The 24,697-nt window shown below is 43.3% G+C and overlaps 1 protein-coding gene across 4 annotated transcripts; it reads right to left on the reverse strand.

Annotated features, from left to right (window-relative positions):
- Positions 1 to 24,697, reverse strand: MAP3K8 (mitogen-activated protein kinase kinase kinase 8). 4 transcript variants are annotated; one of them, XM_031030555.2, is made up of 9 exons: positions 24,370 to 24,697; positions 20,460 to 20,672; positions 18,355 to 18,713; positions 12,047 to 12,214; positions 9,565 to 9,826; positions 8,018 to 8,124; positions 2,964 to 3,116; positions 2,071 to 2,317; positions 1 to 1,126 (listed from the first exon to the last, which is right to left on the reverse strand). In XM_031030555.2, the coding sequence occupies exons 3-9, from the start codon at positions 18,688 to 18,690 to the stop codon at positions 996 to 998; spliced, it is 1,404 nt and encodes a 467-aa protein (XP_030886415.1). In that variant the 5' UTR covers positions 18,691 to 18,713; positions 20,460 to 20,672; positions 24,370 to 24,697; the 3' UTR covers positions 1 to 995. The 4 variants fall into 4 exon arrangements, with proteins under 4 accessions (XP_030886415.1, XP_030886413.1, XP_081676930.1 ...); XM_031030553.2 differs by lacking the exon at positions 24,370 to 24,697 and adding an exon at positions 22,974 to 23,195; XM_081820804.1 differs by lacking the exon at positions 24,370 to 24,697 and adding an exon at positions 22,019 to 22,763.

The raw sequence follows: 24,697 nt of genomic DNA on the forward strand, positions 1-24,697 counted from the left end.
TTAAGGTAAAATACTGAGTTTATTTGGTTGATTTGACCAATTATACTGGATAAAAGTGTTGGTTTCATTTGCATGATGTAAAAACATACTTTAAGTGGGAATACTCACATATTAACAATGGTAAAAATATATGTATAGGTAAGAAAGATTCATGGACGCATTTGATATAAAACATACACAGTATGCTATTTTAATACACAAATGCTTAGAAGAAAGTAGAGTCAGAAGAGTTACAAAAGTAGCATCATTAAGAATTTAGAAATGTTTCCATTTTTCTTAAAGGTCACATTCTCATCCTTTGGGATGTACAGAAATTATGTGGTTTACACAGTTTTATCCACATTCAAAACATCATGTTTTAAATGTTTTAAGCATAGCATATACAGTACAAAATGTTTCCATAGGAACATAACAGAACCTGTCATTAGTGGTCTGCTGTCAGATGGCTCCTAAATAATCAGCCATTTTTAAGACACTAGTCCAGCTTATTGCTATAATATTCAAGTTGTTCTATTCACCCAAAATACAATGACTTTAATTTATACTAGAACCTACCTACAAAGGCTCAAGGAGTTATCATATAATATACACCAATATATACAAAACAACTATTCTGAGTTAAATGAAGTTCTCATCCTTAAATTAGAACCAAGAATAGTAATTTCAGGCTAAGACATTATCCTCGTGATATCCTCGGTATTTTTAACATTTTGAGCAAAGTGCACAGTGAATGGAATCAGTCACCAGAAATGATCCTTCTACGAACTCTCAATTTCCTTTGAGTTACACCACCTGAGACATGAGAACCTTTAGACTGGGGGCTACCAAGGCAGCTTCACGAATCAAACCCATGGGAGCCACGTGGAGTCACATTCATGAGTCACGGGGAGCCCATATCCGCTTCCCTATACAGAGCCCCGGTGTGGAGTCAGCAGAACCAGCTTCCAGGAGCCCAGTGATGAGTCTTAATTATTTAGAGCAAATGATGCCACCGATCAGCCATATTCTAGTGTTGGTGGACCCCGTACTAGGTTGAAATAGCCAGCCAGGGCCCCAAGGTCTATGTAGAGAGAACGCTGCCTCTTTAGCATCTCAGATTCCTCAGTGCTTCCTGTGCATGATGAATCTGGAAAGGGAAACATTGAAAAAACTAAAATTAATGACCAGGTGACATGCTCAACAATAAATACTTGTTTTTTTCTGGGGAAAAAAAAAACAACAACGAACACTTGGCCCTAATCAAACAGCATTCAAGCTATGGTTTAATTAAAAACCTACAGACTTAGAGTTATAGACTGTGGGCTAGTTTATGTAATATGACATAGATGAAAGGGTTCGAAAAAGAGTCAATGAGGACAAGAAATTAGCTAGAAATTCTGGCATGTTTTCCAACACCCCAGATGGCTCTCTTTAAATACAGAAAAGTCAGACAAGAAGAGGATGAAATGCAAATAAACATTCCAGGCTTGACATCTGGGTTTGGACCTAAATGGATTAAGAATGCCACAGATTTCAGTAATAAAAATAGAAACCTTCTCCGTGCATATTTAATGTTCCTGGAATGTGTACTGACTTTGCTAAGTGGGAAAGATTCATAGCTGGCAAGGAGATTTTAAGCAGAGGAAGACAAAAATGCAAGTTGACTTCAAACTCAATATTTTATCTATACAGGAGCAGTGCCCTGATGTCTCCAACCAAGGACTGACGTGGCTTACCGTAATTGCATGAAATAGAACCCTGTTCAGAACCAACAAGCAAGACTGCCAGGATTGATTTGTTTTTAAAGGCAAATGATACTCCCTAGTGCAAAAAAGCAAGTCAGAGGCGATTCTCAAGGACTGTTGTTACCTACATTTGTGCTGAAACATGTTAGGATTTGCTGGTCATTTAGCCAATTTTTTTTTAATGATTTTGCTAAATAACATTCTTGCTGAGACTTCTTAGACAACTTATGGCACTCAAGAAGTCACTGCATTTTCTTTCCACTGCTTTCGTGAACAACGTCGGCAGTCTGAGGTAGACAGAGAAAGAAGGGAAGCAAGGGGCACTGCACACAGCAGGTGTCCATACCCGCAATGTTCTCAGGAAGCTCCAACTCCTTCCTACTCAGCAGCCTCTTCCGCTCAAAGAGGGCAGAGTCCAGACTCTGACAGCGTGGCTGATCCTCTCTGGGGGGGTTCAGGGCGTCGTGTTTGAGTAGGTCTGCTGCCCTCGGGCGGTGATTGGGGTTCCTCTCCAAGGCGGCTTCTATCAGCAATCTCATGCCAGGGCTGCAATCATCCGAAATATCTTCCAACGGAGGCGCCTGCTTGTGGATCTAGCAACACACCAGCTCTCTTAGCACCAACGGTATGAAAAGACACCCTCAACAGTTCAAGTGTTCTAGTGAACAAGACCTGGAAAGTTATTTGTTTCCCACTACATGCCCTGCAGCGAATACAGTCATGCCCTTACACGAGTTTCCCTTTAATTCTGTAATCACCCCGAGTTAAACCCATCCTTTGGGTGAATGAAGTTCAAGGGTCACTGTGCTGTAAAGGGGAAGGATCCGCTCTGTGATCTCTCAGTGGTAAAATGGAAGTGGCATGTTTCATTACGTCCATGCTGGCTTGGGGATCTATAATCTCATCTCTCTTCTACGAAAGTGTTCAAAGCACATATACACAGTTTCTTTGGCTCAGAGATCTACGCTACTCAGACTCTCCTAAGTGGCATTTTATGAGTCATGAATAACAGAACAGCATATAATTTATGCCCAACGCACATTTCAGCCAATTCCCACTGCAATAGCAATGCCTTCTTTGCGGGAATGGGACTTTCCTCCATGTAGGAAGAACTTTCAGCTTCGCCTCCTGAGTTACTAGTTCACATCGTCCCACTCGGGTGTGTTACAAGAGGGACAGCAGCTCTCCTGAGCAGGTGGACCTCCCCTGCACCCTCAGCCCTGGCTGACCCCCACTTACTATGTACAGGTAGGAGGGATAGGCTGAGCGAGGGTAGCGCTTCACCCAAGGCGGGGTGCCCGTCTGCATATGGATGAGTGTGGCTCCCAGGCTGTAGATGTCTGCTTTGGTTGAATGGCCTCTGCATAGGATCACCTCTGGGCTCATGTAAATCTAAAAAAGAAGGAGAAAACATCAGTCTGACTCTCCCCCATTTCCTGGGGTGTCCATTTCCCTCATCCATTTCTGGAAGCTGGCTCATCCACCTTTACCATATTTACTGCACGTTTCAGCCCTCCAGAAGAGCATGTCACGGCTGTGCTCCCTGAAGCTAGGGAGAGGGACACCCTTGGGGGGTGGAGGGGGGTCAGGCAGCTTTGGCCTGAGGTGTCCCTGCAGCCTAATGAAGAACACTCTTTTTCCACATACTGAACACACAGGTAGACCTGGCAGCCATGGGCCTGCAGTGAAGAACGCATCTGGGACACCCACTCATCAAGGTTCTGGAAGGCACTGACCGAGGCTTAACTTCTCTATTAAAACACCAGTTCTGGGCGCCTGGGTGGCTCAGTCAGTTAAGTGTCTGCCTTCAACTCAGGTCATGATCCCAGGGTTCTGAGATCAAGTTCTGTATCGGGCTCCCTGCTTACTGGGGAGCGTGCTTCTCCCTCTGCCCCTCCCCCCCACTCATGCGCCCACACACGCATGCTCTCTCACGCACGAGCACAAAAATAAATAAATAAAATCTTAAAAAAAAAATTCCTTTCAATATTTAAATGGATACTACAAATACGTGTCTTCACGTTTGTCATTAAATTGCCAAACCTCTACTTATCTGCCGTGATAAAAGGTGGCAGAGATCCATTGGGTATTAACACCAATCACATGGAAGAGAAGCACTTCGAGTGTAATGTTGTAAAAGTGGTCCTAATTGGTCATTTATACAAACTACTTCTTATTTCTACCACCACGTAGCCCTGTGACTAAATATTAAATGCATGCCATTTTAAAATTGGTTTCAGGCTGGAAAAGCAGGGCTAGTTTCAGAAACAGTTCTTCTAAGAAGTCTCTGCTTATAAATTTAAAAAAGAAAGAAAAAGCAAGCAAATGCTGGTGACCAATGATCTGTATTTATGGCTGATACAGATACCGTAGTTAAAATCTTAATTATCAATATTTAACATTAAGAAATGTTTATGCTGGGCACCTGGGTGGCTCAGTTGGTTAAGCGACTGCCTTCGGCTCAGGTCATGATCCCGGAGTCCCTGGATCGAGTCCCGCATCGGGCTCCCTGCTCGGCAGGGAGTCTGCTTCTCCCTCTGACCCTCCCCCCTCTCATGTGCTCTCTCTCAAATAAATAAATAAAATCTTTAAAAAAAAAAAAAGAAATGTTTATGCTGCCCATCATCTGAATATGGAGAAAGGGGTAAGTGTTCCTGGAATATATTTCAGAGACAGTAAGTAAAAAAAAAAACCAAAAAACTGGCTTACAAAAACTGGGAAAATTTCCCAGTTTCCCCATCCTAACCATATTCAACACCATCCTACAACACACTTCCTGGCTGGCTTGCTTTTGTTCCCTTGCTCATTCTGTCTGTCTGTCTGTCTCAACGAACAGGCTAAACTGAGCTCCTTGTTCTCAAACATTTCCTGAAGTGAAGGCAGAGCATTTGGATCCCCACAGACTTTCTTACTAAATATAATTACAAAGTTAAACACATGCAGTGGGAAGGATTATCTGTCCATAGAGGATGTCTATCTCCTCTCCCCTTGTTTGCCCTCCTAAGCAAAGATCAGGCAAAGTATTTACTGTTGGTGTAACCCACAGCGGCTCTGTATACAGGGCTCTGGAGGCCCCCGGGGACGTCACATTTGGGGATGCAGCATTCTCTCCACCTGGTGACGTAGCTGCTCCCCCCCCAGGCAGATCCCCCAGCGTTCCATGGCTCAGAGCTCCTGCTTCCGCAGCCCCTACCTGAGCCAGAGCAACGGGGCATGGTGTTCGAGAACTCTTCAGGCTGGCTGACTGCAAGCATGAAACAGACCCGGTGGGAACCATGAAGGCTCTCTGAGACCTGCACAGCCTCAGGCATGGGCACTGGAGCAAGGGAACCTATATGTCCGGGGGTCGAGGCCTTCACCTCTCAACACATTTATTAGAAATGTGTCACGTGTGTGTGTGCGCGAGCGCGCACTTGCAAGTGATGATGACACGTTAACTTACATCAAGTAAGCCCAAACACAGACTCAGAAGAAAATAAGAACTTTTAAAAAAGAATCACGCTATAAAAGTAATTCTAGGGGCACATGGGTGGCTCAGTCGATTAAGTAACCGACTCTTGATTTCAGCTCAGGTCATGATCTCAGGGTCGTGAGATCAAGCCCCACGTTAGGCTCTGTGCTGGGTATGGAGCCTGCTTAAGATTCTCTCTCTCTCCCTCTCCATCTCCCCCTCTATCCCCACTCCCTCCCTCTCTTAAAAAAAGAAGGTAATTCTAATTAGCTATTTACATTCATTATTTTTCTCTGTATGATGTAATTAAAAAACAGTAAGTTAAATATATGCCAGATTAACCCTGTGCTTATATTTTATGGTTACAGTATAATGTTCTGAATATGAATGCTGGGAGAGATCAAACACAGACCAGCTACACTGCAGGGATCAGCAATCATCTACAGCTATTCGGCAGTCAAGTGATCAAGTTCCAAAGGAAAGTAAGTCTACATGGTTGATTTTGACTAACACCATCTTATTGGCTCTTTAACTAGGAAGAGTTAAAATAAGCTCGCTGAAAGCTTTCAATGGTGATTTCACACCATTATCAAACTTTGACTGGTGAGCACCGTACAGATAGTAAATGCAGGCTGATTTGAAGAAAGTTTATAACTCTCAACATCAAAGTCAGTTTAGTGCTTTGTAAAAAGCAATTTACATTTGCTGAAAATAACTCAATCCAAAATACTATTTAGAGTAAACACTATGTTATTATCTCATGTTCAAGCACACACTCTCTTTCTGTTAGAGAATCCCAGGGAAGACATTTCTTTGTCCAGCCATTGCAAAATGTTCAATCTGATCACACTGCCGGGAAGAGAAAGGTATTTTCTATCTTTAATACCATAAATAGTTTGTTTCTCAAACTGGCTCCAGGAAAAAGGGTAGAATGTCACATATCTGAACTTCTGACTAATGCCAAAATATGCTGAAACATTCTCCAAAAAAAACATGTCATAAGCATTAAGTCTTATTAGATTTTGTGCTTCGGTGAAGTATTCTTAAGATCTGGGGACTAAAACATTCTTTTAAAGAAGTCTACAGTTTTCTCTTCTAAATATCATTCTGCTCAAAGACAACTATCGAGGATCCTTCCTCAAGTTTTTTTACAGAATAACTTCAGTAATACCAGCAATTTCTTCTGCTTCCCAGGAGAGTTGTTGCTTTGAGAGAATTAAGGAAAAACTAATACAATCTTGGTTTCAGACGATGATTATTTGCTTGCTTGTTTTTGCACTGCAATTGGGTTCAGTGCAATATATCTACGAGCTAGACTAAGGGCTGTCATTTGGTTGAACACTAAGACTGACCTGGTAATCTTTTTTTTTTTTTAGAAGATTTTATTTATTTAATTGAGAGGGCAGAGGGGCAGAGGGGGACAAGCAGACTCCTCACTGAGCGCAGAGCCCAACTTGGGACCCGATCCCAGGACCCTGAGGTCATGAGCCCAGCTGACCCCTGACCTAGTAATCTTAAGGCAAAGGCGCAGCCAAGTGCCCTCTCTCCATTTGCTGGGGGCACTTAGAGCAGAGAGAGGGCATGGGGCTGGGAGGATCTGATAGTTAAGCATGGGCCAGGGAGGCAGCTTCCACTCCCATTTACCTTCCCAGTTTCATCCAACCCCACGCCCATCATAATCGACTATGAACTAAACTGTTGCTTTTTTAATAATTCAGGTAAATTTAAAAGAGGTCCTCTCAGCAAAGAGTGGGGGTTGCTGCAGTACCACCAAGTCCACGGTCCTTGTTGACCCCTGGCCAGTGCTCCTGATACCCACAACAGCCTGATGCATAGCGATGCTCAATAGATGCTTCCATGTGAATCCACTCTTCAGCCCAATCATGTATATGTTAAATTAAATATATTATTTGAAAACCCATGAATGCATTCCTCACAACCTCATTTACATTCAGAAAAGTTTGTGGTTTGGTTTTGCTTTTGCTTCACAAATGAAATAAATATTAGAGCTAGTTTATATCTCTAAATACAATTTATTTGTGCTACAATAAATTTGATGTTTATTATAGGCTCTCTAGAATTAAAGATAAGCCTAAAATATCGTTGTTCCTCAATATATATTATTAACGACTATGACAATTATGACTATAATTGAACCAAAACAATAATACTTAGTTATACCAAGAATATATATATATATATATACATGTTATACTAAGAATATATACATTAGCTATATTAAAAAGTTACATAGTAGTTAGAATTTAGACTCCAAAAAAAATTGGTTTAAGTCCCAGATCTGTCACTAGCTGAGTAACTTTGGGCAATTTATTTTAACTTCTTCAAGCTTATTCCCTTATTGTAAATAATAGTATTTGCCTACAATAACAGTATTTACTAATAATAGCATTGTAACAAGGATTAAATAATATAATTAATTTAAAATGCTAAAATTAGGGGCACCTGGGTGGCTCAGTCGTTAAGCATCTACCTTCAGCTCAGGTCATGATCCCAGGGTCCTGAGATTGAGCCCCGCATCAGGCTCCCTGCTCAGCAGGAAGCCTGCTTCTCCCTCTCCCACTCCCCCTGCTTGTGTTCCCTCTCTCGCTGCCTCTCTCTGTCAAATAAATAAATAAAATCTTTAAAAAAAAAATAAAAAATAAATAAAATGCTAAAATTAGTACTTGGCACAGAGCAACTGCTCATTAAATATGTTTCAATGATAATAACATTTGATGCAATGTTTTTCCTCCCCTTTTTTGTCCTTTCTGCAATAACACCAGAACATTTTTAAATTTTACTCTTAAAAAGGTATTGACTTTTCCTGTGGGAATAGAATTACCTCTGTTCCACGAAGGTCCTTAGGAAAATAGATATCTTCAGTCATTTGAACACTTAGGCCAAAATCCACCAAAACAGCTTTTGTAGACATGAAGACAATGTTGCTAGCTATAAAAAGAGGACATTTTTTAGTATAAAATTGTCTGTATACCCATAAATAAAATAAAAACATCATCTGAAACGATGAGTCCCAAATCAGAATAGACTGAAATGTGCTCCCTACTGAGATGACTATATTATATTCAAAAGAGGAGGATAAATCCAGGTGAGAATTCAAGTGAAAATCATTTCATATGTGCCAAGAGTGCAGCCAATGTGGGAGTAAATGGTTGAACGCACTAATAACGCTCAAGATACCATGGCCAAGTCATGGAAGCAACCTAAGGGTCCACGATGGATGAGTGGATAAAGAAAATATGACGTGTGTGTATATGCATATATAATAGAATATTATTCAGCCACAAAAAAGGATGGAATTCTGCCTTTTGCAACAACATGGATGAAACCTTGAAGATCTAAGTGAAATCACTGAGATAAGTCAGACAAAGATGAATACTGTACGAATCTCACTAGTCCGTGCAATCTAAAACAAATGAACTCATAGAAAGAGAGAACAGATCGCAGTTGCCAGGGGTATGGGGGTGGGGGAAATGGGTGAAGGCGCTCAAAGCGTACAAACTGCCAGTGATACGATGAACAAGTTTTGGGGGATGTAATACACAGCATGGTGACTATAGTTAATAATGCTGTATTATATATTTGAAAGTAGCTGAGAGAGTAGATTTTAAAAGTTCTCACCACACACACACGGTTTTAACTATGTGAGGTGATGGATGTGTTAACTAAGCCTATTGGGGTAATCTTTTTGCAATATATACATATAGCAAATCATTCCATCATATACCTTAAGCTTACACAATGTTACGCCAGTTATATCTCAGTAAAGCTGGAAAAATAAAATAATGCTCGAGAGCTGGACTTTCAAATCCTAAGATATAAGCATATTATTATCATGCCACTTTCCTAAAATGAAAAAATAAAATACCCATTTTTTTTAAAGTAAAAGTTTTATTAGTTCAATGTAGCATTAAATATTAAGGGTTGATAGTGGGTCTTTGTTGTGCATTTCCCACCATCTCTTACTCCTAGAAAGCAGTCAGTGAAGGCTTGTTTAATGAATTATTACCAAAATGGTGTTCAGAATTAAAAAGCTATTTGTTTCTCAAGAACTATGTAACTCTGTGTGTGTTTAAAGTACATTACTATTTTTTAAAGCCTTATGAACAAGGGCATAGCCAGTACTTAATAGACGTGTGGCCATAATCTTCCACAATTGGATAATCATCCTTCCTCATGACTTTGAAAGCTTTAGTGATCCCATTTGGTGCTAAAACATGTTGCAGGAGCACAGGGGAGGAAGGTGAAAAGCCCTCGAGGGCAGCTCTCCTCCCCACCACCGAGGATCTTTAGACTGAAGAGAGGAGCCCATCTGCCTCCTGTCCAACTCATCTCTAAGCCAAAGAGGTTACACATCCAAATGTAACTCACGTTTAATATCATGATGAATTACTTTCTTTGAGTGTAGAAAATCGAGTCCTTTGAGAACATGCTTTGTCACCCAAATAATTTCAAATTCTCTCATTGGTCCACAGCTCTCCAGTTTCTCAAGAACAGACCCTCCCTCGCCTGCTTCCATAAAGAGGTGCACAGTCTCATCCCAGAGCACCGCACCATATAACTCAGCGATGTTCTCGTGCCGGAAGCAGGCCTGGATTTCCACATCAGATGGCTTAAATTGATCTACTGGGATCTAGAACACAAAAATACCAGTAAGATTCTAGACAAAAATATATACAAGATAGGTCAACTCACAATCCAGAGGGCGAATAAATGCCTTCAAGGAGATCATGATCCGCATGAAGTTATACTGCCGAGTTAAAATAATGTTCAAACCTGCTTTTACATGACGTCAGCTTTAGGTAAACAGTTCAAAATAAGAAAATAAGAACAAAATGTAAAATACTATTTTCATTTAGCAGGTAGCAATCCAACCAAAGAATTATTTACAATTGAATCAAAAGAGAGATAATTTCCCATCTATTTTGCATGTACTTTCTATGGCACCTAGATTTTAGGTTGTCTTTTCAATATTTCCACTTGTTATGAAATAATATAATGTCTTTGGACCCACAGTTCATGCTCTGGCAATGCATTTAAAATCTATTCTAAGGAAAATCAAAAGTCATTAATAAAGAAAAAAGTAGATCTTTCAGTGCAGATAGATATGTAATGTCTCCAAAATACAGTGTCGGATGAAGAAAGCAAGACGCGCCAAGTACATGTATTATGCTCCCATTTGTAAAAATCTCTTAAGCTATACATGACACATGTCCATAGAAATTTTCTGGAAAGATGTACAAGAACTCATTCACAGTAGTTGCCTCAAGGAAAGAGATCTCATTCTTCAACCTACATTCTTTTGAATCTTCCAAGTGTTGTTAATCATCTTACGTGGTTTTCCTTTTAAGAAAAAAATACAGCTTAAAAATTAAATGTAAGTACTCTAGGGAAAACAAACCTGCAAAGCTATTTTTTCATGCCTTTTGTGATGAAACTGTAAAATAGGACATTTTGGTTCTAAGACCTTTCTAAAATGTCACTAGAATCTCTTAAAAGAATTGGAACGTGTCTCTTCTAAATGCAAGCTTCAAATGGCTTATTATAATATCTCCTTTTCTTTTGATAACAGATACTCTAGCAAATCTTTATGAAGGAACAAACGAGGCCAATATATTGTTGGTCTTTTTTTTTTTAATTACAATAAGATAGACTATGGCCAGATTCAGCAAATCAAAAAGGAGTTTATTTTATTGAACTCTTAAAAACTTTATTTTTTTTTTATGGATATGGATCACTTTTTTATTTTATTATGTTATCTTCGTCACCATACAGTACATCATTAGTTTTTGAGCACTCTTAAAAACTTTTAAAGTGAAACAGACATACCAAAATGCATAAAACTGGTTATGTATCAAACTCAAGGAATTTTCAACTGAACACACCCATGTCACCACCATGTAGATCAAGAAACAGAACTCTACCAGCCCCCCAGAAACCCTTTCCTGACCTCTGCCAGTCACTGCCCCTCAAGGGCACCCACTATCCTGACTTCCAACAGCACGGATTTGTTTAGCCTATTTTTGGCCTGTATAGAAGTGGAATAGCATAGAGTAGATCTTACTTGGTATCTGGCTGTTTGGGCTTAACATATGGTGATGAGATTCATCCACATTATTACAGTTGTAAACCATTTGCTCTCTTCACTGTACAGTATCCCACTGTGTAAATATACCACACTGTGACATCTGGAGAATTTCCAGTTTGGGACTATTACAAAGAGTGCTATGATGAACAGTCTAGTGCATAGCTTTTGGTGAGCAAGTGCACATGCCTCTTGGGTGTGTGCCTATAGGAGTAGAATTGCTGGGTCATAGGGTGTGTACGTGTCCAGCTTCGGCAGTCTTCCAAAGCAGGGATGCCTCAGCAATGGCTACTTAAGAAGAGACAGGGTCTTTGCAATAATTGGTCTATTTATATTCAATCCTTTAATCTACAGTCTTGAGAAGCCTTGTGGCTTTCCCAGCTTGGCTTCCCTGCCTGGTTCCCTTCCCTGTGGGTGGGATTAAAGGAGCAGCACACAGATTTGCTCCTGCAGGAGAGCTCCCCTCCACTCCACCCTACCACAGATGGATGACGTTATCCAAGGTCCTGCTATAGAAGCCAGCAGTGTTTTCTTTTTTATCAATGCAAACTAGATTAAAACAAACTATGCACTTAAACAGACTTAGGGACTGAACCCCAGGGAGCAAGCAAGTCCAAAAAAAAAAAAAAAGAAGAAGGATGTTTTTGGACAGGGCACCCTTACATAAGATCCAATCAAATGGCAACAACCTTTGAGTAATGCAAGCAAACAAGAGCCACAATGCTAAACATACATACGGCGCAGGATATCTGGTTATAAAGTACATACCAATTTACACGCCATTCTTTTCTTAGTCTTTATATCTTGTGCTAAGTACACTTTTCCAAAGGCCCCCCGAGGTATGAAATCAGAGCCAATATTCCTGTAAGTCAGCTTCCAAGGGATGAGGAGAACATCAGAGTCTATTTGATAGCGTCCATTCTGGGGAGTGATTACCTACAACAAAACAAACAGGCAGGAGGGTGAGAATTCCAGCAGACTCCTTTTCTAAGACACACCCTTTAGAAACTGGCTACTTTAGACCAAAAAGACACACCTTTAGAAACTGGTTACTTTAAATTGCATTCCTACGCAGTGTTTGAAATTAATGTCACTGTTATGTAATCCTAACAGTGTAGGGAGACTATACTTAGAGCTTCGGCAAGCCAGAGAAAGCATGTAACAGAAACATGTCCCTGGTCAGACCTGATCGTATTCCACCTCCTGGTGAGTAATTAATTGTCAAAATTTTAAAAATTATTTATCTAAGGGAACATGACTATTGTGACCAAAAGGCTGAAAATAAAGATTGCATAAATATAAACTGTGCCTGCAAGTTGACTCGTTTCCAATTATAATGTGCTAACCTGTTAGTCCGCATAGCTATTACTCACACATGACGCATACGGAGAGAGAGCATGGAAATAAACTGATGATTGTAGAGGATTCTGGAAAATAAGGTGTTATGCCAGAGCTATGAGTTGACAGTGCTGCATAAATCAACAAGGGACAGAATTACTTCTCATCTACTTGCTCACTTAGTATTTACTGAGTGCATAAAAAGCACCAGGCACTGTGTTTGGTGCCGAGGAGGGCAGCTGTGAACGAGGAGATGACCCTTAACCTCCGAGAGCTCCTGAACAGGCCAACACTGGGAACAAGTGGTTTCAAAACGAGTTGACTCAAAAATTAAAAGACATATATCCTGGGAGCAGTGTGGATGCTTTTGTCAAATCTCAACAAACCAGACATTTAAGGTCTGTGTATTTCACTGCATATAAAGTATATCTCAATTTTAAGAGTAAAAATAAATAAATAAATAAATAAAAGGAGGAAGAATTATAATGATAAATATGAAAATAAATTAATAAGATATGTTATTTTGAGTTATGACCTGGAGCACATGCCTACAATATGTTTACCATGTTCTCTTGAGGGGAACAGGGTCTCAAAAATACAAGGTTTGCCTCTGTGTAATTAGCAACTTCACGACTTCAGATTATGAATTCAGGAAGTGTGAAACTATCCAAATGACATTAAGTTATTTCAAGTGCAGAAGAGGCTGAAGGGGAATGCGGACCACATGGGAAAAGAATGAACACCTGATTCATCGGCAGATGCGCGGGCCCCTCAGCAGGCCACTGCCAAGAGAATAGTTGTAATAATCCCAGGGTTATTCATTCAGACTCCATTACCGCTCATCTTAGCTGTACCCCACAAATGGATGCATGTGCTCTTAGTCAGGGAATGAAGAGGAGGACGACTCCAATCCTTCGAGATGTGAAGTCACTACATTTAAAATGAAGTATTTCCTGAGCACTCCCCTGAGCCAGCCCCCGAGTGGAGCCCTAGCAGGAAAATGAAGAAGCACCACAGCCCAGGGTCTTGCCTTGTTTGAAATACGACCTCCTTTCAAGAAGTGTGTCACCTCAAGTTACTGAAGTCCTCTTTTTACAACATGCTAAGGACATGATAAATGTAGTCCCTTGCCACATGTAGACAGAACCATACCCACGGCACTCAACCGTACTTGCTCATTGCCTTGTTCTTGTTATTAAGTATTTACGTTTCCTGTTTCACTTCGGCTCCAGCTATCCACTCAGGGTTTCATTCGTGCAAGTTTTACTCTTGTCCAGCTCAATCTGTGATAGCCCAGTTTGACCCAAGGGATGAAGAAGACTCATTGCAGCCACGCAATGAGTGCTAATTATAAGGAGGGCACTGTGCTCAGCTCTCATCTAGATCTCCCAGCCATCCTGGGAGGTAAGTACTATTTTTATCTCCACTTTACAGATGAGGAAACTGGTTTCAAGAGGTTAAGTAACTCATTAGGCCATGACAAAGTCGGGATTGGAACTCAGGTCTGTCTGACCCCAAAGCCAGAGCTCCTGTGTGCCTTCTATCTTCCAGAAGACAGGAATTAAAGCTCAGCCAGGATCAAAAGCCAGTTACTAAAAGCCTACATTTACAAGTCACTGAGCACCTCTGCCTTCGCCTCTTTAGATAGAATACTGCACGTTCCTTCATCCCTGTTTTACAAGCTCCCATGTTCCGGGGACATGCCTCCAAAGGCAGGTTCTCCTTTGATGATAGGCCCTGACACATTCAGTGTGATAGGCGAGCACAGGCTAGTCAGCACTTCTGCAAAGTCCCCGGTTCTTCTCCTGGCCCTAGACCTTCCCTCTTTGGGTTTGCAATGGTTTTTTTTTTCCTGCCTTCTCCTTTTTTTAGGGACCCTACCAAATAATCCTATGGAAATCTATGCTGCTCATGTCTGCCAATTCTTCAGCTTAACCAAAGCCACCATCAAGTGCAGACGTTATAAGCATGCTTTTGAGTTCCTTCTCCAGACTAGTGACACTAAACAATGCTGGGCCCAGCAGCAGGCCTTGAGAAAAATTCTTAAGTACTTTAATAGGAATAAATTCCATAAAGAACCTGTAGGATATGGCTGCTAGGACACAAATACAACCTTGGGCTATTATCTAGAGGCATATTATCTAGAACAAAGGCAAAGGTGGCTCTTTCCTACTCAATGGACTGCCATGTTCAAGTTCAGGGCTGTAAGGCAGGCACTGACCCGGGCTTGAGTTCTGAGGGTGCAGCCCAGGTTGAGGATGAAAGTAACCCTCCAGTAAGTGACAAGTAGCAGACACAATGAGAAGTGTTTGTGACAGAAGCGAGAAGATGTGGGGAACATGCAAGTTTTAAAGTATTGGAAAGACCGTCCTAAAGAAAGAGAGTAACAATTATTTGCAACAGCAACTACCACAATGGCTTGCACTCTTTCAACACTCACTCTGTGTAAACAGGTCCTGTGCATTCCTTATTTGTCCCACACAACAGCCCCACAGAGTGAGTGCTATGATGTGACCCATTTTACAGATGAGTAAACTGAGCCGTGGAGGGGTTACTAGCCTAAAGTCATACAGCTAATCCATCTCAGAGCTGAAATACATACCCAGGCACTGTAATTCATGGGCCTTCATCCTCACACTACTCGACATCTATACCTTTTTTATGGCCAAAAAGTAGGACTAGGGCTAAGGAGAGTCAGAGACGGACTTTAATGCATTACGAAGGAGGACTTTCCTACAATCAGAATTGGCTAAATATGAAATTAAATGCCCCAGTATGTGATAAACTTTGTCAAAGGAGATTTTCAGGCACAGACCAAAATGTTCCAACAATTATTGGATATGATGACCAGGGTGATGTAAGCATCAGACAGAGGGCTTGACTCAAGTATCTTTAAGGTTTTTCCAACCCTGAGAAGCCAGGACTCCATGACTAACCCCTGAGGAACAGCATTCCCACATCTCACACCCGTATCTATGAGCGAACCCTTTGGGGCCCTTCGGGTCCCCATCTAATCACCAATGAGTTCAGTCTTTGCACCCCATTTTCAGTTATTCATTCCCCACTCAGGTTATGAATTGGTCTAGAGTGTAAATAACTCATAGCACTCTCATACCAAGCAACGCCTAGGTTGGTCTCCTAAAGTTTCTTCCCCAGGTCCTGCTGGATGTCGGTAGAATCTTTATCAAATATTTTTAGAAAAAGAGCACACATTTGCATACACGCGCAGACCAACATTTTACGTGCCTCTGTTGCCGGATATTTTTGTAATTCCTGATCCTCCACCCTGTCTAATTAACTCCATGGGCTTTATGGTTGTTGGCTGCCAGGAACACACCATGTCTCTATGCCCCTGGGCCTTTGGACATGCTATTCTCATCTGGAACACTCTCCACTCTCCATCCCCTTTATCTGGCGGATTCCAACTCAACAGTTTAGGCATCAGTTCCTTTTAGAAGCATCTCTGGCAGTCTCTCTTCCCTTGTGGCCACGTGAGGTGTCCTGTCTGAGCATCCCCACAGCAATCAGGGTGTAGTTGTATCAGGAAGAAGCACACGGCATTATAATCACCTGTTCTACTTACCTCAGGCCTTCACCAGGCAGTAAGCTACCAGAGAACCCAGACTCTTCCATACTGGATCTGTAGCACCTGGAAAAGTACTTGATACATTGTCGATATCTGACCTATGTCTAGCAAGTGAATGGATGAATACTTGAATGAAGGCATTTGGTCTATATGCAGATACACTTTATAGATGAAATTTACCTTGGAACCAGCCTGTCTGTTAGATAATGAGTGATCATTTATTAAAGCAAGTGAAGCCCAGAATGGAAAAGTTTTGATAGGGTCTTAGGGGGAGGGCTTCAAGAAGACAAAGATCTCAAACACAGGATGGTTCCAAGGAGAGCACCATATAAGGATGAGTGGGAGCCAAAAGCAAACCGTGCCTCCTTCATCATCTTGTCTCAAACTGCCAAAGATCAAGCATGGCAAGTCATGATTCCTATGCCATTATTTATAAAGCACGGACCTGGCATTGGTTACTAGCAGTCATAGGATGTATACGATTCTTAATTTAGTGACAGAAAAGTCAACCACAGCCCCGAGAGTCATCGACCACTGGGATGATTTTCCCAGTGAGGCATGGTCTGCATCCCTGCAGATTTTGAGGTTCTCCTGTTATTCCACTCTGGTTTTAAATCTTCTTGCTTTATATTCTTGATCATTTTTAAATTAAAAATCTTTTTAAAGTTTTAAAGATCCCTGCTTTTATGATATGTCTTATTCTTAAATTTTCTCCTGAATACGCATTTGTTCACTTATTGAGCATAGACTCCACAGCGGGGACTGACAACATTTTACTCCTAGCCTTTGCTGATAAAATTTGCACTTCCTTGTAATGTCTTTGTTTCTCTCCTTTTCTGCATTGGCTTTTTTTTTTTTTCCACTCCAAAACCTTTAGGAAGCTATTTCTTTGTATTCCTTATAATTTTCCTGAACTCTCTTCTCTACATTCCCAATAAAGTTCTATGGCCCACCTCTCTTCAGTCTGATGGGCCAGGAGAAATGAATGCAAGTTTCTACATATTTATAAGCAAAAATATTTTGTTTATGACAATGTTAAGAAAATTAGGTAGTCCTAATGTTAAGAAAATTAGGTAGTGCTCCTAGTTCGATATTACTTCCATGTATAAGAAGAAATAATATTCTCAAGGTAAAGTACTTAGTCAACTATTAAACACAGTTTGGTATATCCAGACCAAAGCAAGTCATGCAACTATGCAAAAAGTAATCTTGCTCCAAACTGAGCTGGAGCTAAACACAACTGGTTTCTAACAAAACAATTTACTACATAGCTGACCTAAATTACTGTGTTGTTTTCAATTGAATGAATGTACTACTTAAAAAAAAAAAGTTAAGTACTCTGTCCAGACTCCAATCATTCAACACTGACCCTCCCCCTACATTAGCCATTTTGCCACATAGAACTAGCACCAAAGGAAAAGGAGTCACTTCCGTCAATATGCACATTTTGCAAGTTACTACCTACTCCTTTGTAAAATGTCCTTTTTAAAAGATTAGATGACCTCTAGCCAACACCTACATTCACCTCTGACACACTAAGACTGCCAGAATCCCAGGCACACCCAAACACATCATCTGATCAACTATTGTGACAATGTGTTGTCACAATATTTTGGATTATTTGCATACTTGGTATGACTAAGGAAATATCTCATTTGTCATTCATACTTTGCCAGTTAAAGAGAGTGAATCTGTGCATTGCTACTTATTGCCTGCAAACTATATTTCTGCAAGAACTGAAGTTAACCAGTATTAATACTGTGACATTCCAAGATGTGACAAGAGAGGAGAAAAAAATCCAGTTTTCAAAAATATTAATTAAAGTATTGATTCCCCTCAGATGAAGAATTCTCATTAAGTTTTCTTCTGCCTACCTGATGAATGAGCTTTCTAATGAATTGTTAAGTTAAAAGACATTCTTCTTAATGACCTATTTGTACGACTGTCACTGACACATGGAAGATTAAGTGGAACTTTGAATGAAGACCTTTTTTGCATCTTTAACATGGAGATGATTCTTACAGATACTATGTTTTTAAAAGTCGTACATGGTAGCCAGTCTAAACCAAGTTTAGCTGCCCCTCTGCCTTACACGAAGCTGCAAGAGTAAAGCTGAACACACAGCACTCAACTGATCAGGAAAAAAACATACCATATTTAATAAAATCCCAGATTCCTGAGGTCGGTGTCCATAAAAATGCTTTGCGGTGTTGGATATGTGGTTTGCAAAGGCAAGCAAATCCTCCACAGTTCCATAACTGACCGATGACAGCCAAGGCACCTCTTGGCCACTGAGCAGCAGAGATTCTGAACGCTCCTCATTTTGATTACTATCTTGACACATGGTCATGAGACTGGGTTCATAAACTGCTGGCTCTTCACTTGTGTAAAGATTTTCCATAATGTCTATTACATCGGACACGTTCAAGTGTTTAATTAATAAATCGATCTCTTCTTTATTGTCACTTCCAGTGCTCATGTACTCCATCACTGTTATGCTTTCTGGAGAGTCTGCAAAAGAAAAGACAAACAGTTACCATATTTGTATTTGCCTTTAAGATCAATGGGAAAATGACATCAAAGGATTGGGAACAGCTTCCATATGCCTCGGTTTATAAAATGAGGGCTCTGTGTCAACAGTGTGTGTAAATTCAAGTTGACAGATGGTGAAGAAAGGGACCTTAGATAACCTTTAAGTCCGGCCGTTCACTTTGCAGAAGGGAAACTTGAGATCCAGAGAGCTTACTCCTTACTCACTCACTCACTGAGCTGGTGGCATGAGTTATAGCCACTGAAAGTTTCACTAAACATAAACACGAATAAGCGCGGCTCAGAAATCTGAGGAGCTGAGGCTCCTGGCCCTTGACAGCTTCCAACCCTACTGTTCCTCCAAGAGAGCAACCCTCCCCACACAGACCTCTGTGGCTTCCATGCCCTGGTGACTTTAAAGAAAAAGAACTATCTTATTGGAGCACCTGGGTGGCTCAGTCAGGTAAGCGGCTGCCTTCAGCTCAGGTCATGATCCCAGGGTCCTGGGATCCAGTCCCACATCAGGCTCCCTGTTCAGTGGGGAGTCTGCTTCTCCCTCTGCCTCTGCCCCTCCCCACCACTCATGCTTTCTCTGAAATAAATAAACAAAATCTTAAAAAAAAACCTTTTTTTTTTCTTAAAGAAAGAAAAAGAACTATCTTAATCAAATTCAGGAGCCAACTTGGCAAATAAAATTCAGGCCGTGGAGCCAAAAGCCTGTAAAATGGATTAGAATCTAAGCAAACTGATGATGATAGATCAAGTTTCAGGAATAATTCCGATGCAAATAAACAGCTCATTTAGACTGGGGACCACAAGCCTCAAATCCTCCTGCCAGCGACCTATGAGAAAGGGGAAGATTCTTTTAGCTGTGAATCAGCTGTCTCCTCTTGAGACCAGAATTCTTTAATTGTACAAAGCATGTATCTCAATGACCCAAGAAAGTTAATGTAATATTTAGATCAATCACCCTCTAGAAGCTGTGGTATTACAAAGAGGCCAGGACAGCCGAATCTATCCTAAGCAAGACACAGGTAAGGCCAGCTAAGCTAACTACATTAGCCAATACTGTATTTTAGTTCTTGTATGCAAATCAGGTGCTACATCTTGGGATCTGTAAATGAGAAAAAGAAGGTAAACCCAGGATTAAAAAAAAAAAAAATGATGCTGTTGCTCAGGATTTTAGAACAATTCCATTCCAGAGGATTAAAGATAAAAGGATTTAAGACATCTAAGAGAATTTAGAGGCATGAACATCTACTTAAACTATTGTGCTCCTGAAAGCCTCTCTGAAAGATGCTTCTGGTTCCTGAAAGCACAAACCTTTAACACATTCAATACTCAGTGCTAAAAGCCACAGGCCTCCATCTGAGGAGCTCAAGTACAAAGCTCCAGGAAATGTGCCACCTGGGGGGTTGGGGGGGAGCACCTATAGCTCTAGTGACTACCACTCCACTTTTGGTCTCTGAGCCAATTTCATTTGAGAAAAGACCAAGGCAATCCAGGGATGCTATTCACTTACTTGATGACCATTTTCTGATGTGCAAGCATTCTCTGCAGAAAGCATGCTATCTCGCATCCTGCAGTCTGATATTCCACCTGGACTCAGGCTGCTTGGGCTGGACTCCCAGCCCTTTCTTCACGGCCTACACGTTCCTAGGCAGGCACCTTACCCACTCTGCACCTCTACTTCCCCTGTCTGTGAAATGGAGGCATAACAGCACCTACCTCATAGGGCGGTTGTGAGGTTTAAAGAAGTTCAGGTGTGTAAGGTGTCTGGTGCAGAGTCAAAGAGCTCTGCCTTCTGTAGTTGCTGGTACGTGCACAACACAGAGAAGTCCCGGCTTTGCAGATACTGCTTAGGCCTCCTTTCTTATCTGCAAATGGGATGCGGTTACCTGTTCCCTGGGTTTCTTCACAGTAAGGTTTTAAATGCTGTATCTAGAACAAGAGACAAAGACAAAAAAGCAAAAACCTCTGAAATGCTTTGATAGCTGTTAGCCATGGTCACATCTAGAGAGCGAAGGAAGCTCCCCTCACAGATCTCCTGTGTCTTTGAGGAAGACTGATTCAGGCTCCTGGAGTCTTGAGTTAGGAAAGGAATTGCTTAGGTTCACGGAGGAACATTCGACTCTGATTTCACTGGGCCATTCAGTTGCAGTTTCTGCTTGTAGAATTTACTGAGAAAAGGAAGTTAAAACAAAACCAGCCAGATGGAGGACCCCAGTGGCTGAAAAGTTCCAAGGCTCCAGGACTTAGCTAATGGCTGGCTGGAGAGAAAATAAAGTTCCCAGGAATAACATGACTCAAGAAAGAAAGAAAAAAAGTCCACACAGTTTACAAGTCAGTCAGCTGATCCAGTGAGTAAAGACAGGTTTTGATTTTCAAGTTCTGCAGAAAGTCTGGAGCATTTATGTGTGAAGCCTAAGAGGTCTGAACACACACACCCCTAAGTTATGTGCTGAGGGAGAGGCGGAGGAAGGGAGGAAGGGAGAAGGAGAGGGGAGAGGGGAGAGGGGAGGGAGGGCCGTGTAGGACACTGATGCCAGGGGTAATTCCTTAGCAACAGCAGGGCTCCTGTCACGCAAATCAGTACACCCCAGCAACCCTGATGACCAGTCAGCCTGCTAAATGCCCCTGCAAAAAGCCTCAGCACTTTCAGACCTTCATTAAGCAGACAACATGCTAGTGATTTCCGAGTTATACAGATCAGTAGCCATCTAGAAAAACTGGATTGTGAAGGTATTCTACTTTACCAATAAAGACTCTTCCCCACGTAGTTTACTATAAAAATCCTCATAAAATCCCCACTTGACAATGGAGTAGACAACTACAACCATCTTAGAAATGGAGAAATGGGCAGATATTGTCAAAATGATTTGCTTCGAGTTATTTCAGAAATCAGCAATAACACCAAGAGGAAATCCTATTCTTATTCATTAATGTTACACTCTTGGCTACTTCCATTTACATAAACAAAAGTGGAGAAATTCCTAGCAAGTGTGAACGAAAAAAGGCCAAGATTATAGATATAAACCTCTGCCTAACAAAGGATAATTATACCTTTGGTTACTTCCCATTTAAAAGATTTTACTGCCAAAATAGTACGTTGCCCCTCAGGGCATATCTCTTATTATATTTTTTCTCCAAAAGCCCCAGAATTACACATTCTAGCTATATAGGAGCACAGCCACTCTGCTTCAGAACCTCTAGACACCTCAACTATCCAATTTTCCTTGTAAGAAAAAGGCCTTAAGGGCCAGCTGTCGCAAGTACTGCATACAAACCTCAATCCATCAGAGAGTTGGGGGCGTCTGCTGGATTCAGATTATATTCTACTTGGCAAATACATGAGACACAGGCCACAGATACCTAATGCAACTGCAGTCGTGTTTCTTTCCCTGTTTTTAGTAGGAGTTCTTTATTCCGTGCCAAAATGTCTTTCCAAAAGTGAAATAGCCGTTTCTCTTAAAGGCAGCTCCTGGCCTTCCTTATTAACTTTTGGGGCAATTTCTGTGCACGCCGTTCTTCTTTCTAATCGTCGTTCTCCGCCCAGAACTAAAAGAATTTTGGAGTCCTGATATCACATTACGACCCTCCCCTCAACATTTCTTCTTAGACCGAAAGCCCAGCATTCACGTCCTTCTATAACGACCCTTTAGTCACAGAATAGCATCCGGGTTACATAAGCATGAAATTAAGTTTCAGCTATTCAAAAAGTTCTCTGCTCCGTCAACCGCCGCCCCCACTCCCCTCCTCCTATTCTTTAAAGCCGGGGAAGCCTACCAAGGGCTTGTAAATTATAAAAAGCCCCCACGATTTGGGCGGGCGGCAGCCGGGTCCCCAGCCTCCGAGGCGCACTCACCGGCGTCGGCGGGGAGAGTGCAGCAGGCCGGGCGGTGTATTCGGCGGGAGGCGCGGTGACAGAGGGTCTCTGTGTCCCCGCGCACTGCCCAGACCGGCACTGCTCGCGCGTTAGGGATCCGGGAAGGAGGAGGAAGGGGGAGGAGTCGGAGTCTGCACCCCGTGAGACCCTTGCGCAAGGTGCTTTCCAGCTGTGCCGGCGACAGCCGCGACGGGAGAGAACCGCGGAAGCGCAGTAGCGCGTTCCGGCGGGTACGCCCCCACCTCCGGGAGCCCGGGAGTTCGCCCCTCGGCCTGGGGCACCCGCGCTCGACCGTCGGGGCTCCGTGGAGGGCTGCCACCACAAAGACACCCAGAAGTCGCCGAACGGAGGGTTACCTGGCGGGCAGAGCGCTGCAGCCGCGGCCCCCAGACGGCTCGGTGCGCCTCCGGTGGCCCACCCCCCGGAGTCGAGCGCGCGCGGACGGCGAGGTCCGGCAGCAGCGGAAGCTGGAGCCAGGGCGACCGATCCCGGAGCGTGGCGCGTCGTCCCGACCCGAGCGCACCAGTGAGCGCGGGACCTCCAGCCCAGGCTGTCCTCCCGGGCCGCCCTTGTCCGCCCCTGACTCACGGCGTCTGAGCCGGCCGAGGGGCGGCGCAGCGGACGCCAGCCGCCGCCTCCCCGCCTTTTCCATTTCCCCTTTCACTCCGTAAACAGAAACAGACTGCCGCGTTGCGGGGAAGCCGGAGCCCCCTCTCTGGGAAATTCCGTCGTCCCGTCCCCCCTCCCCCCCGCCGTTTGTCCTCGGGGCGCCCGGGCGGAGCGGAAGGCTGGACGAGGGAGGAGCGGAGCGCGGCGCTGGGAGGGGCGCCGGCCGAGGGCTGGAGTGGCTACTCGCCACGCCACCCGAGGAGCCCCGGGACAGCAGCCGCGGCTCCAGTCCAGGGCCTGGGACACCTAGGGATTTTCCCTCGGACCTGGGGACCCGACAACCTGGTGGTGTAAGGCGCCCCGCGACCGCGCCTCTGCACCCCTTCCTAGCCCCGGAAAGAAGATCGTGTCCCTAATGTGCTGGCGCCCTCCGCGCTACTCCGGTGTCCTGGGCCGCGGCGGGGAGGGCGAGCGGCCCTGGCCCTTTCCTGCGCCCACCTGCACGCTCCGGAGGACCGAGGCGCAGTGGGCTTCTGGCCTTCTCTCAGAACCGGGTCCGTGCACCCGACGGCGGGTAGCGCCGTTCGCCCTGCCAGGTTTCGGTTCACGGCCACGCACAGTGAGTGCCAGGATCCGTGGTCCGCACGCACGGCCCCCCGTATAAAGATTTGGCAGAGGTTGCCGCAAGGTGGGCCAGAACCTGGTGGTGTAGCACCTGGAGAGGGGCCGGTGTCCTCCGCCACCAAAACCTGGTTTCGTTCTCTGCAGCCTTTCTTGGAACGGGTTGTTTGGCTGCACCGTCCCATTACGAAATGTACCTGTACTGATCGCCCCCTCCTAACCCCGGCTGCGAGTCTGGGGTTTTCTGTACAGCTTGGGAAGATCAAAGTGTGTTCATAGTATTCTTCCTTGCAGAGTGGAAATTGTTTCCTCCAGGTGAAGCGGGAAGCGAGTTCTAGGGAAAATAGCGCCTCTGTCCACGAAATCCACTCTGCAGGGCATTCCCAATACCTGAGTCGCAACTCACTACCCCCTCGCCTCTCAGTACTTCCCTAGTATCAAGCACCCACCATAAACCAGACATTTTGCAAGACGGCCCGGAGAAAGAGAGGGAATGTAAGGTGGATATTCTCTGGGTCTTACCGACCAGGATGTTGGGCGTCCCAGGCAGAGAGCCCACATTCAAAAGCCCCACGACTCTGAGTCCACGCCCGGTCTTTTCCAGTACCCACTCTCATTCTACCCCCGCGCTTTCAAAACGGCGTCGGACCCGCTCTAGAGCTTTCCACGTTTCTTCTGTGGAAAGTGAGTTGCTGTTCCGATCCAGAGGAGTCCTATTGAAAATTGCTGACGGACCTAGGCTAGCGTAGGTGAGAAGCAAGGCCTTCGTAGGACCTTAACTCCTATCATTTCTTTGTGCTTCCGGTCAGGCAGGGATGAGGCTGAAAAAGTGATTGACAAGTAGCTGAGC

This window comes from Leptonychotes weddellii, chromosome 5, assembly GCF_054177405.1.
Source record: "Leptonychotes weddellii isolate Sample4059 chromosome 5, ASM5417740v2, whole genome shotgun sequence".
In the NCBI taxonomy this organism is placed as follows: Eukaryota; Metazoa; Chordata; class Mammalia; order Carnivora; family Phocidae; genus Leptonychotes; species Leptonychotes weddellii.

What these genes read in the sequence shown, in the direction of transcription:
- MAP3K8 (XM_031030555.2), bottom strand. Translation starts at nt 18,690, where the DNA reads ATGGAGTACATGAGCACTGGAAGTGACAATAAAGAAGAGATCGATTTA. An exon ending in AGGACCTTCGTGGAACAGAG is followed by an intron (nt 3,117 to 8,017) that starts GTAATTCTATTC and finishes CTTCTTTTTTAG; the next exon opens with ATTTACATGAGCCCAGAGGT. An exon ending in GCTTCCTGAGAACATTGCGG is followed by an intron (nt 1,127 to 2,070) that starts GTATGGACACCT and finishes TTCCCTTTCCAG; the next exon opens with ATTCATCATGCACAGGAAGC.